Below are 12,307 nucleotides of genomic sequence, written 5' to 3' on the forward strand. Positions count from 1 at the left end.
GACGGGCGGGTTGCGCGCTCTGCTCCCGACTTCGTCCTTTTAGGAAACTTTGAGCATCAGATCATGGGAACACCTCAAAATGGTTGGAACACCGGATATGTTCTCGGAGATAGATGCTGCGGTTGCGTAAGTGCCGACGGGTACTAGCCTCCAAAGCACGTGGGGTGCCGGCGATACGACTATTACGACTACAGACCACTAGGCTTGCGATTTGTCCAACCAACCACAGATCGAGGAGGAAAAGGGCCGCTCATTTGGAAGTGGCCAAACACACGAATCCGCGGAGAGAAAGAGTCCAAGTCCAACAACAGATCGCCGGCCGTGCCGGCCTGCGGACATGGCGGCGTCGCACGTGCTCGTCTTCCCGTGGCCGCTGCAGGGCCACATCAACTGCATGCTCCACTTCGCCACGGGCCTCGCCGCAGCCGGCGTCCATGTCACCTTCCTCCACACCGACCACAACCTCCGCCGCCTCGCTCGCGCCTCCGCGGCAGGCTCGCCGCGCCTCCGCTTCTTGTCCATCCCGGACGGCCTTCCCGACGACCATCCCCGCTCGGTGGGCGACGTCATGGAGCTCGCCAAGTCGCTGCTGGCGGCGGGCCCCGTCGCGTACCGGGCTCTGCTCTCCGCGTTGCTGTCAGCCGTGGGGAGCCCGAGCCGTGCTAATAATGCCGGCGTCGACCCCGGTGGCGGCGGCTGCTTCCCGTCGGTGACATGCGTCGTAGCCGATGGCTTGATGCCATGGGCCATCAACATTGCCGAGGATCTCAGCATCCCGGCGTTCGTCTTCCGCACGGCAAGCGCGTGCAGTTTCTTGGCGTACCTGTCCGTGCCCAAGCTTTTCGAGCTTGGAGAGCTCCCCTTCCCAGAAGGCGGCGACCTCGACGAGCCTGTGCGCGGCGTTCCGGAGATGGAGAGATTCCTACGGCGGCGGGATCTTCCAAGTTTGTGCCGCCGTCGCAGTGAGACCAACGATGTCGACCCCATGCTGCAACTGCTGGCCGAGTTCACCGTGTACAGCGGCAAGGCACGGGCGCTCATACTCAACACGGCCGCCTCTCTGGAGCGGTCAGCGCTCCAACATATCACGCCGCACATGCGCGACGTATTCGCCATTGGGCCTCTCCACGCCATGTCCCCAGCGCCGGCGGCGGCCTCTAGCCTGTGGCGCGAGGACGAAGGCTGCATGTCGTGGCTCGACGGTCAGGCGGACCGGTCCGTCGTGTACGTCAGCTTGGGAAGCCTTGCCGTCATCTCCCACGAGCAGTTCACCGAGTTCCTGTCCGGGCTTGTCGCCACCGGCTACCCCTTCCTCTGGGTGCTCCGGCCAGACATGGTCGGTGCGAGCCAGGACTCCGTCCTCCAAGAAACCGTCAGGGCGGCGGGAGACAGCAAGGTCCGAGTCGTGGCGTGGGCGCTACAGCGAGACGTGCTGCGGCACCGGGCGGTGGGGTGCTTCCTGACGCACTCTGGCTGTAACTCCACGCTGGAGGGCATCGTCGAGGGCGTGCCTATGATATGCTGGCCGTTCTTCGCCGACCAGCAGATCAACAGCCGGTTCGTGGGCGCTGTGTGGAGGACGGGGCTGGACATGAAGGACGTGTGCGACAGAGCCGTAGTAGAGAGGATGGTGAGGGAGGCAATGGAGTCCGCCGGGATAAGGGGCTCGGCTCGGGCTCTAGCGCAGCAGGTGAGGCGGGACATTGCTGACGGTGGGTCGTCGGCGATGGAGTTTGAGCGGCTCGTCAAGCTCATCAGGGAGCTCGGCATGTCGGATGCTGAGCCTGATCTTCAAGCATGAATGGGGACTTGAAAGCAGCATCAGTGACGCCTCATATTGTAAGGACAACTTGGCGATCTCATATTGTGATATGTTGGTTTTCAACTCCCGATAAAGATAAGAATAAGACCATTCCAATCATATTCTTTTCTTTTTCTTCCTTCTTGATTTTCCTCTTCGTTAACATTCCCTTTATTTTTTTTCTCATCTCTAAGAGTTTCCTTTCGAATGAATTTGTGTTTGGACATGTGATTTTGATCTATGTATGGTGGTTGGTGGTTCCAGTTGGTACTCGTTCATATTGATATATTTGTTGTTACTTTTACATATGCTCAGTTGTTGGTTGTGGCAAGGTAGTTTCATATAAGTTGGTTAAGTTAGTTGCTCACACATATGTCTAGGATGCTTACCGCTTAATTAACTTAACCATATTTAGTTCTTGCTACCAGCTTAATGCATGATCCTTGAAATTGGGAATATATATACCCATACTGTGTAAGACTTGCAAGTACCTTCGTACTCAGGGTGCTGCACTTAAGTTGTTGCAGGTTCACAAGTCGGTGAGAAAGATGTAGTATTCGGCTACTTTGTGCCTACCGATCAGGGTGACGGGCAGGAGTAGCACACTCTACTCCAAACTCAGTACTTTTGGGACGGTGCCTAAGGGTATATGGCACTGTCGGCTTTTTTTGTATAGGTTTATCTTCTGCTGTGTAGTTGTTGTTTCCTTTTGATGTAAATTGTGGAAACAACTGCATGTTTAAAGACTTGTAATATAAATATTTAATTACCTGCTCTTTATTAAACTATGTTGTGATGAATATATTGGAAGGCATGTGTTCCGATCCTTGGGTACAAAACACGTGACGGGACTACCGGAGCGGTATTTTGATTAATCGTCGTAGTTGTGATTATGTCAATGATCCACCTAATAATTAGTTTGAATACTGTTTGATCGAGTTCTCACATCATAAAAATTTTGACATCTATAACCCAAGTTAGATAGTTGTAACCATCTAATGCAAGTTCCTGAAAATCTTTGTTGGATATATGAGCCATGTCCTACATAGAATACCATGAACTGAATTAACTTACTATGAAAGTAAATTAAATATCATAGAAATGTTATAATAATGCAAAATTAAAACTCAATATGAGTATTGAATAATTATTAGTGTAGACCTTCATGATAGGTGAAATATTTGTTGCTAATGTATTGGTCTCCATTTTTAAAGAAGTGGGTGACATGCAATCAGGGCAAGATATAGTCTTTGTGCATGGCAAATATTGGAAAACACGATGAAGATAATCACCATTTGGTATAGACCTTTCAGCAGTATGCGAGAAACTCGCTACTATAACATGGATTATATCCAATTAAGATGTACGACACTACAGTCATAGCTAATATTATAGTCTCTACTACCTTGTGTTTATGCCAATAAAATAATAAGGTAATCACCAAAAAAATTGCATAATTATCTGTAAATAATTTAACTGAGGCTTAAATAAATATTTAATTGCAGAAATAGGAAATGAAATAATTGCAAGAAAGCAATAAAAATTGTTTAATAAACTTCAATTATATTAAATCATGGAGTGTCACTAAAGTAATATTTAAAAATTGCAATAATACACAAAACAATGCAATTCCTAAAGACCTAAGCACCTGGAATGCAAAGTTACATTATGTAAATAAACATAACACAATAATCATTAAGTATGAGGACTTGAACATAAAAAAATGAGCTTTTATTTATTTTTTAATGTTGGTGCTTAATTAATGAAAAACCTGAGGGTCTTTTGCAAAAATGTGAGTGCCGGCCTATTACTCGGCTTATATATACCCTGTCTAGGGGTGTTAGAGTTAGCTTTTCCCCTCCCCCACCCCCACATCTCCTCCGCCTCCACTTCCGCGGCGCCACTGGTTGGGCGTGCTGCCGCTGCCACCGCCTGTAGGGTGGGCTAGATCTGGTGGTGGCGACAGTGTTAACGTCGTGGAGGCCTCAGATGGAGTCATCGGCACCGCCTCCAACGGCCTGTTGCATCACTGCCCTAAGGGCCGCTCAGAAGAGGCGAGCCAGATCAGTAGGCTGGCCGGCGACACCGTTCAACGACCAGAAAGCCAACACGTGAGGCCAAGCTGGTGGAGAGGCAGTGGTGGAGTCGTGCTAATGTGCCACATGCAGAGCCGAACGTAGAAGGTAAGCTTGGTCAGCGCTGCTGGGGGTGGTAGGGACGATGGAGGCGGCATCAACGGCGTCACCCAGGAGGAGGGCCATCAAAGGACTCCAAGGACAACGTCAACAGGGACCTCCAGAGACCGGAGTAGCCTTGGCGTTGCACCGCTCACGTCTAGTGAGTGGCCAAGGAGCCAGAGGATGCCATCGATGTTGGTGACAACGACGATGGTGGCGTCGATTCCTGAACGGGCTTGGAGGCTTGCGACGCGGAGGGAGAGCAAGGAGCAAGGCTATCTCCAATGTTAACCGGTAAGTTCTCAAAGAATCCTCATTTCTTACCTAGGAATGTGCTTTCTCCTTCTTTGCTCCTGTGTGCTCTCAATTGTAGAGCATGCTTGATAATGTGTTGCAAAACAGTTGAACAGTAGAAAAGTCGACAGAGAAATGAAAGTGAATGTGATTGCTTTCATTCATTGTGTTGATGTACATACATACAAGTTGAATGAGCATCCGTCCTGGAAGACATCCCTTCCCAACTAACGGGTACAACCGCAAATAGCGGTTGCTTTGATCAATTAGTTCGTAACAGATTACACAGGAGATCGACTCCTACTCCAGCTTGTAGAGACGCCCATAGTTCAAGCAATCGGGGACAATTACTAGCCATTGCGGTACAAGGCCATAATCGGGGATAATTACTGGCCATTGCGGTACAAGGCGGTATTCAGTGGGCAACAGGACATAAGGATGTGGCAGTAGGATCTCTTCATCAATTCCTGAATATCCAGGGCTTCATTAAGATAAGCCCTTTGTTTGGATGCGATCCCCAGACGCCCATCTCCAAGTCGAAGACCGATATCGCAAAAGGCATCTTTTATTCACTCCTAGTTTTCCATGTAGGTAACAATCCCACAGTATTCGACACCATCTTCATGTTGTCACTGTGATTTCTCCAGCTGCCACTGCCAGACATGTGCACATGCGTTGCAACATGATGCGATGGCCACAGCAAGTTCAGGTGCTGACATTGCCAGTACATAATTCAGAAGTTTGTTCCCGCTTCAAGCTTCTCTTGAAATGGTTCAACCTGCGGAGCATCCATGGGTTAGAGAAACACGTACCATAAGGTTACATTTTGTTAGTTGTTTGGCACCAATGGTTGAACTGACAAGTCAAACATTGTATGTTGATACAAACTGATCGGTGCAGCAAAAAGCCTGAAAACATGCAAATGTACCGTTTAGTTCACTGACAAAAAACTAATGTATGAACTTGCAACGAAAACAGCATTCATCCATACCAAGTCGATTGGATCGAAAGCTTTCCTGCGGCTTTGGAATAGATGAAAATTGATCACCATTGATTGGAAAAAAAAAAACATGCCCCTTAGGTACAAATCATCCCAGTTTCACATAAAAGCATTTTTATAAAAATACTGACAAAAAGAATTTCCTGGCGCTCAGCACAGTTATAATTACCAAGGCCAAGGCGGGGTTTAACAGGCAGGACCAGAAATTACAGACCATATGCCCTGCTCTCTTTTTTGCCCCTCTTGCACCGTAGAAAAAACAAGCAGCATGTGCACCAGGTTGCATCATGTACAGGACAATCAAAAGATCAAGTTGAGAAATATAGCATTACAACCTATCTCCAAAGTTCGATACTTCCATTTCAAATCTAGTTTCTGCAACAACCTTCTATAATAGAGATATCGTTTCTTCCTTAGAAAGGCTGTTATGTTCTTTCCAATTGGATCATCGGATAGCAGATTTACACATGGAATCAAAGCACACAAACTACAACTCTCAGGACTGATGTCAACCAAGCATAGAAGCAGCTCATACACATAGTATGGATGCTTGGACGCATGGCTAGCATGCATGCATACAAATTATAAATGTGGAACCAGGAAAAACATAGCAAGAACTATAGTACCTCCACAATAGAGCACTGTCTATAGGTTGTGTTGGCCATCAGCCAAATGAAAATTAGCAGGAGAATCAGCATAAATTATATAAATAATATTATAAAAGGGAAGGGGAAGTCTATCTAGGCACATACATATAAGAATACTCTCAAGTATGTAATTACCCATTTACTTCCAGAAATCATGGAGCAGCAAATATATCAATCCAAAAGTGCAGAGGAGACAATTCATTACAACATAGCATATATGCAACATGATATCATTCCTCAAAATGTTCTTATGCAGACGGTACCATTTATCTTTGCTAGACTGCGCTGTTGACAAATCCAATGTGATAGGTTGTTTTGCAAAATATGCATATAGATTATGATTGCTTTATACTCTGCAGGTAAGCTATCAAGGAATTAGTATATACTAGGGTTGGAAAACCCGCCATAAGTCAAAGTGAAATGAAGATAGATATTATTCTGCTGTTTATTATCCTACTTTTCAATAACAGATCATCAGGAAAGAACTTCACATACGATGACAAGCTAACCCATATTAAGTTGGTTCAACCTAATAAATAAATATTACCAGCATCTGAAAAAAGATAAAATGCAATCAACAACACAGCTTAACAAATTGATAGGAGCATTGTAACACACATTAATTAAGAACAGTCCCCTGCATTACTAACTGTAAACAACTTTAACTTGTTTCGATTTAAATAAGAAATGCAGCCAGCGTCCGAAAATAAAGAAGGAATCAATGTATCTTCATCATATTTTGACATTGTTCAATCAATAGCCGAAAATGCTTGTCCATAATGATTTGGCAGACTGCAGGTGGGCTGTGTAACTGTAAACTACGCTGATGCAAATAGAGTTCCGCTCGTAGAGGAAACTAACTATAAGAATTAGGAGATGAAATAACATAACAGATCATTAAGCGATGAAGTAAATGAACAGTTCTAACAAACAATAACCTGTCTATTCATTACTCTGAGAGATCAATAACAACAATAAGATCCAGAGACTTCATCCTACTTGAGCAACAGCCAACATCGGTAGCCTGCAAAGAAATGTTTCATCTTCAATAAACCAGTTCACGTGAATGATAACAACACACCTGAGACTTGATCATTTACTTGTGTGCCTGTCTCTTATACTAAAGGTAAATAAGAAAGTATGAAGCGAGTCTAAATACAATAATTGGTCAATTGAAACTTTCCATTGATAAGCAGGTAAGCAACAAATTATAACAAGAATCTTAATGAGCTACCCCTCAAATATCAGAAAGGAAAGTCTTCTATGCAGAAGTAATCTCAAAAAACAGAAAATGATTCCAAAAGACCGGCACCACTTTGTGTCAATACAGAGGCACCAGTTCGACACATTTTAGTGTTCCAACACCTCACAATGTAAAATCTCCCTTCCTGATGCATAGATAACATTGGCATAAAATTCAAGCGCCTGTTCACCCATAGCACCAGCCAGGTTTTGACATTGCTATACAAACAGAAAATACCAGAGGGGATTTTAATTAACATAAAAAAAAAGAACAGCACGTAAAAACAAGAGCACGCATGGTTTGCTAGTCTACAAATCTGGAGTCTCTAGATAGAAGTTTCCTTTTCAGTGAAAATGACAATTGTGCATGAATGCGGATCAGAACAACTTCACTGAAAACAGTACATTTGCCAGCACATCTATGTAAAATAAGCAGCAACAATATAAAATAACATGATGGAATGTTTGTTAAGTGTTAAACTATAGAAAACGACCCATTAGGTTGTTGGCAACACAACAGTGAAATATGTGCTGGGAGATGTAAGGAACTAAATTGCACACATACTTGGAAAATGCTCAGCCATGCCAGTTTTCTCCTCAAACCTAGTTCCTTAGTTAAACGGATCATATAATTCGCTTTTATTGGTTTAAAAGCAGGGAGGGAAAGGGTAACAATAAAGTTCTATAGGAGATATTTTTTTTCTTCTGACAATGGCGTACTTGATAGACACATAGCATTTAAGATTAAACACTCGCAATGATTAGTTCTAGAAAAGCTAAAATGAATCTTTATAAAAAGATATATACCGTTAATCCCTACAAGCGTAATTTAACTGAATGAGTACTTCACTGAATTCTCAGGTGCCAACAGGAAATAAGGCCTTGCATTCAGCCAAGTAACATACAGGGACTGCTGATCTTTGTCTGTCAGAATGTCCAAGAAACAATACCTGTTTATGACATGAGCTGAAACCGGCAACATCTTCGTCTTGATTTTGAATCCTTGTTGACCTCCAAGAATGCATCCAACTAAACTATCTAATAATGAAACAATGGCAAGGCCTCTATAGGAAAGCAGAAGTATAGAATATAGATAGTAAATCCATACTCATTTTCCATAAGATCATCAATTCTCATAAAAGAATTCATTTGTTTTGTTTATCTTGTGAACAAAAATGAAGTGTGTTGTTTACCCTCTTCTTCTTCTTCTTCTTCTTCTTTTGGACTGAGGGAAAAGGAGTCTTGCACACATATGCACACGTTTTCAGCATAAGCCAACCCAAAGAATACCAGTTTGAAAGGAGGCAGGAATCATGCCACCACAGCATATAGCTTCAACCGAGGGAATTAGGGAAATATGATGATGTACAACAATGCTACTAAATTACAACTATGGCACCATCGATAAACTGGCATTTAAACTGTTATCAGGAGCAGTGTTTCATCTAAGATGAATATATCATGTTGTTCAATTAGTGCAAAGCCACAAAAGGGACAGTGGAAATGTGACTGGCCTCAGAGTTCAAATTTACAGCACAGTTTTGACAAAATAAGTTACATGGTTTGCTATCTAATTGGTAGATTCCATTTCAAGCTAAATATGCAGGAGCAAAGGCTTTTGCACAATGGAAAGCTGTTAGAACTAACAAGTACCTCCAATAGGGAAAGGATGCACATGACAAATCCTCTGTACCTCTCACAATCATGTCAATAAAATTCAAGACATAATTATTTGTTTTCTGGATGCTGGCTAAACATGTTCTTGAGATAATACTCCATATGTATTCTTGAAGAGAAGCACTCAAGCCACAACTTTGGAGCTGCAGGATGCGCAATGTAGAGGCTCGTAATAAACCTCTTCTCGGAGTTAGCAAGCACTGTTGCGGGGGCTAATGTTTTTTTGAGCAAGCCATGCTCTTGAAGCCACCGAAGCATTGCATACCTAGGCTTGGTCCTGTTCTCCAAATCAAAGCACAGAAATGCAGGGAAGCAATCAAGGTACTCCAAGGAGTAGCCCAGCTCCTCTGTGAGGTAGTTTAACTTCTCATTCAGCATCTCCTTGCCTTGGTTTAGCACCTTTGGAAAAACACTCAAGATCTGACACAGAATCTTGTACTCCACCCCTCTTTCAAGGAGGTAATCAAACCGCTCCTGCAGCAAATCCCGAGTGCTGTGCAGGAAAGGAATTAGCCTTGTGGCTATCTCATTCTCAGCATACCCAATACTTTTCAAAAACTCCAGCTTGCTGTCCACATGCTGTGCTTTCCTCTCAGCTTTCACCTTAGCCATCCCATCCAAAAATGCTCTCTCAACATCGACATCATAACTATCATCCTCCGAAACAAAATCTGGTGATAAATAGCGCAAGCTCTCTGCACCGACAGAAATCTTCTCCAGGAACCGACACTCCAGCTCCATTGCTCGCAGCACCCTGGGGAGGTTCTCCAGCTGGTTCTTCCCGACAACATACGGGTGCTTCTCTACCGCCGCATCAACCTCATCCTCTGCCAACCCAACTCTTCGCAGGTATTCTGGCACCGAGATCACCACATCAGAGAAATCAGGATCGAAAACCCCGGCATTGCACAGCAGGAACCTCCCCAATTCCTTCCCCTCCATCCCCAACTCCTTGAAGAACCGCAATCTCTCACCAATCCTCTCCTCCCCGAGCTCGAGAAACACCCTCCGGCTGGCCCCGACAAGACCCCCAATGCTACCAACCTCTGCTCCAGCATCATAGAACATCCGCATCCTCCGGCACACCACTGAGAACGCGTCAATGTCATTGCTGGAGCCCAAATCAGATCTCAGCGATCGAAACGCGGTGCCAAGATCCTTAACGAGTGGGTTGCCGTCGGAGAGATCGCCCTCGAGAAGCGAGGGGAAGGTGAGGCAGGCGGCGATGATGGCGGCGCGAGGGAGCCGGTGGAGGCGAGCCTCGAGCGCGGCGAGGCGCGCGGAGATGAGGTCCGGGGCCACGCCGAGGAGGACGGCGGGGAAGAGGAGGCCGAGGCGGGACCAGGGGAAGCCGAAGTGGGCGAGCGCAGCGACGGCGCCGAGCAGATAAGGATGGTCGTCAAGGAACATGTGATCGAAGCGGGGCGCGCCGGCGGCGGCATTGGGTGGCGCGCCGATAGACTCGAGGAAGAAGGGGAGCTCGTTGAGCGGGTTGAAGGAGAGGTAGCGACGGAGGAGGGCCGGGAGCTCCACCGTGGGGAGGGTGCCCGGGACCGCCGGGAGCGCGGCGAGGAAGGCGAGGAGGGAGCGCGGGGAGTGCGCGGCGATGGAGTCAGCGTGGGAGGACGGGAGGCAGCGCGTGGAGTGGAGGTACTCGGAGACGACGGCGCGCGCGGCGGGGACGGCGACGCGGCGGAGGCGGTAGGGCAGGTTTCGCAGTCTCGGCGGCGCCGTAGCGGGGTCCGTAGAGAAGAGGCGGCGGAGGTGGAGCGCGGCGCGGAGCGGCATGGCCGGACTGGGCTGGGCAGCGCGGCGCGGCGCGGCTTGCTCTATGGCATTGCTCGGCTTCAGCTCCAGCGAAGGAGAGGGACGGAGAAGGGGTTAGAAGCGTTAGGGTTTTTCTCTCTGCGGCTGGAATCATACACTGTGATTAGGCCACCTTCAATAACTATTTTAAAATTTCATCCTCTAAAATACTATTATATTATCTTATATCAATATTACAGCATTATTTGTTCCATCTATCTCTATCAGATATTGTATATCTCATCCCCTATCATCTCTCTCGTATATTAAATTGGTTTTCTTTAACCATTTGGTTCACTCTGCCCCCTCACCAGCTCCTCTTCGTTCACTTCGCCCACTCCCCCAGCTCCTCCCTCCACCACCACGCCCCCTCCGTCCTCCATTTGCCGCACCCCCTCTCTCCCTCCCGTCATCTCCACACAGCACAGCACAGCATCGGAACAGAGAAGAGCAGAGCGCCGCCGACCAAATCCCTGAGCCCAAGCCCAAATCCGACGGGCTCGAGCACTCAGGAGCTAGGAGAGACGTTGCCGCCCCCTTCTCCTCCCTTTCCTGGGGCGAATCCACCATTTTCCCCACCGAGTCGAGCCCTCCGGCACCTTCTTCCCCATCTCCGGTGCGGAGCTCCTCGAACTCACTGAGTCACTGGTGAAAGCCCCTTCACGAGCCTCCACTGTTCCATCCAATGCCTCGGTGAGTTTCCTCGCACGCGCATTGAGGTTCGCCGACCGTCCTCTTCCCTTCCCGCGGCCACCTCCTACTTGTGCGCCGACGACCGAACGCCGCCACCGCCACACACCGTCGCTGGATGCCATCTGATCATCGACGCTACTCAGGGAGCCCTCAATCGAATTCCCCCTCACGCACTAGATCTTCTACCGCTGACCCCGAGGAGGACCCCGGCCGGAATCGCCAGTGAGGACGACGCCAGCGAGCTCACACCGTGCCGGCCACCATGAGTCACGGGGGCTCAATCCACTTCGTTCGCTCCGCCTCCGCCATGCCGATTCTGCGAACTCGCGGGAGCACGGAACCGTTGCCGAGTGGGCCCCCACACAGTGTTACGGCCAAGCGATTCCTCTGGCAAATATGTTGCTCCTCTCCTCTCTCTGAGTTTTTGCCGCATCACTGTATCACTCGAAACCGTCTCCGCTAGAGAGCGTCTGCAGGCCGTGCCAAGTCCGTATCCGCACTGTAGCGCTGGATACAGACTGCGCTGGAGTTGGCCTTATGCCCCAGAAAATTCCATTGCAGAACATGTTTGGAATGCAGTAATCTTCTATAAAAAAAATATGTTAATTTTGAGAAGAGACATTGTACTTAAAGGAATCTAACAGAATTTTCGTCTTTTAAATGGGTGTCGATTAGTTTTCATCATGAAAAGTATTTTTACCAGAATTTTAGTACCAAAAGAGAATGGAAGTGCTACATCTAAATAGTCACCTATCATCATCTCCAGCATAGTTGAGTTATAGTAATAACAAAAGATAAAATAGAAGTGCTACTTAACTTAGTAGTCACCTATCATCATCTCGAGCAACAATGACAACTTTCAATGAGGTTAAGGGGGTCAAAAGCTAAGTTTAGGATTCAAGGTCTACTCAATTCCTAACCTTAGTCAGATGGAGGGAGTGGCAACAACTGATGGTGGAAGGATAGGCGG

At 47.0% G+C, this 12,307-nt stretch overlaps 2 protein-coding genes across 3 annotated transcripts; one reads left to right on the forward strand and one right to left on the reverse strand.

The window, feature by feature from the left end:
- The first annotated feature begins 244 nt into the window (after positions 1-244).
- LOC133893037 (myricetin 3-O-rhamnoside 1,2-glucosyltransferase UGT709G2-like) lies at positions 245-2,024 on the forward strand. The gene has a single exon (XM_062334011.1). The coding sequence runs from the start codon at positions 338-340 to the stop codon at positions 1,799-1,801; it is 1,464 nt and encodes a 487-aa protein (XP_062189995.1). The 5' UTR covers positions 245-337; the 3' UTR covers positions 1,802-2,024.
- A 2,391-nt stretch (positions 2,025-4,415) lies between these two features.
- LOC133893645 (transcription termination factor MTEF18, mitochondrial-like) lies at positions 4,416-10,737 on the reverse strand. Of its 2 annotated transcripts, XM_062334726.1 has the most exons (3): positions 8,815-10,737; positions 5,264-6,943; positions 4,416-5,180 (listed from the first exon to the last, which is right to left on the reverse strand). In XM_062334726.1, the coding sequence occupies exon 1, from the start codon at positions 10,624-10,626 to the stop codon at positions 8,890-8,892; it is 1,737 nt and encodes a 578-aa protein (XP_062190710.1). In that variant the 5' UTR covers positions 10,627-10,737; the 3' UTR covers positions 4,416-5,180; positions 5,264-6,943; positions 8,815-8,889. The 2 variants fall into 2 exon arrangements, with proteins under 2 accessions (XP_062190710.1, XP_062190709.1); XM_062334725.1 differs by having other exon boundaries at positions 4,416-6,943.
- Between the last annotated feature and the right edge of the window lie 1,570 nt (positions 10,738-12,307).

The sequence above is a fragment of the Phragmites australis genome, chromosome 15, assembly GCF_958298935.1.
Source record: "Phragmites australis chromosome 15, lpPhrAust1.1, whole genome shotgun sequence".
Classification (NCBI taxonomy): Eukaryota; Viridiplantae; Streptophyta; class Magnoliopsida; order Poales; family Poaceae; genus Phragmites; species Phragmites australis.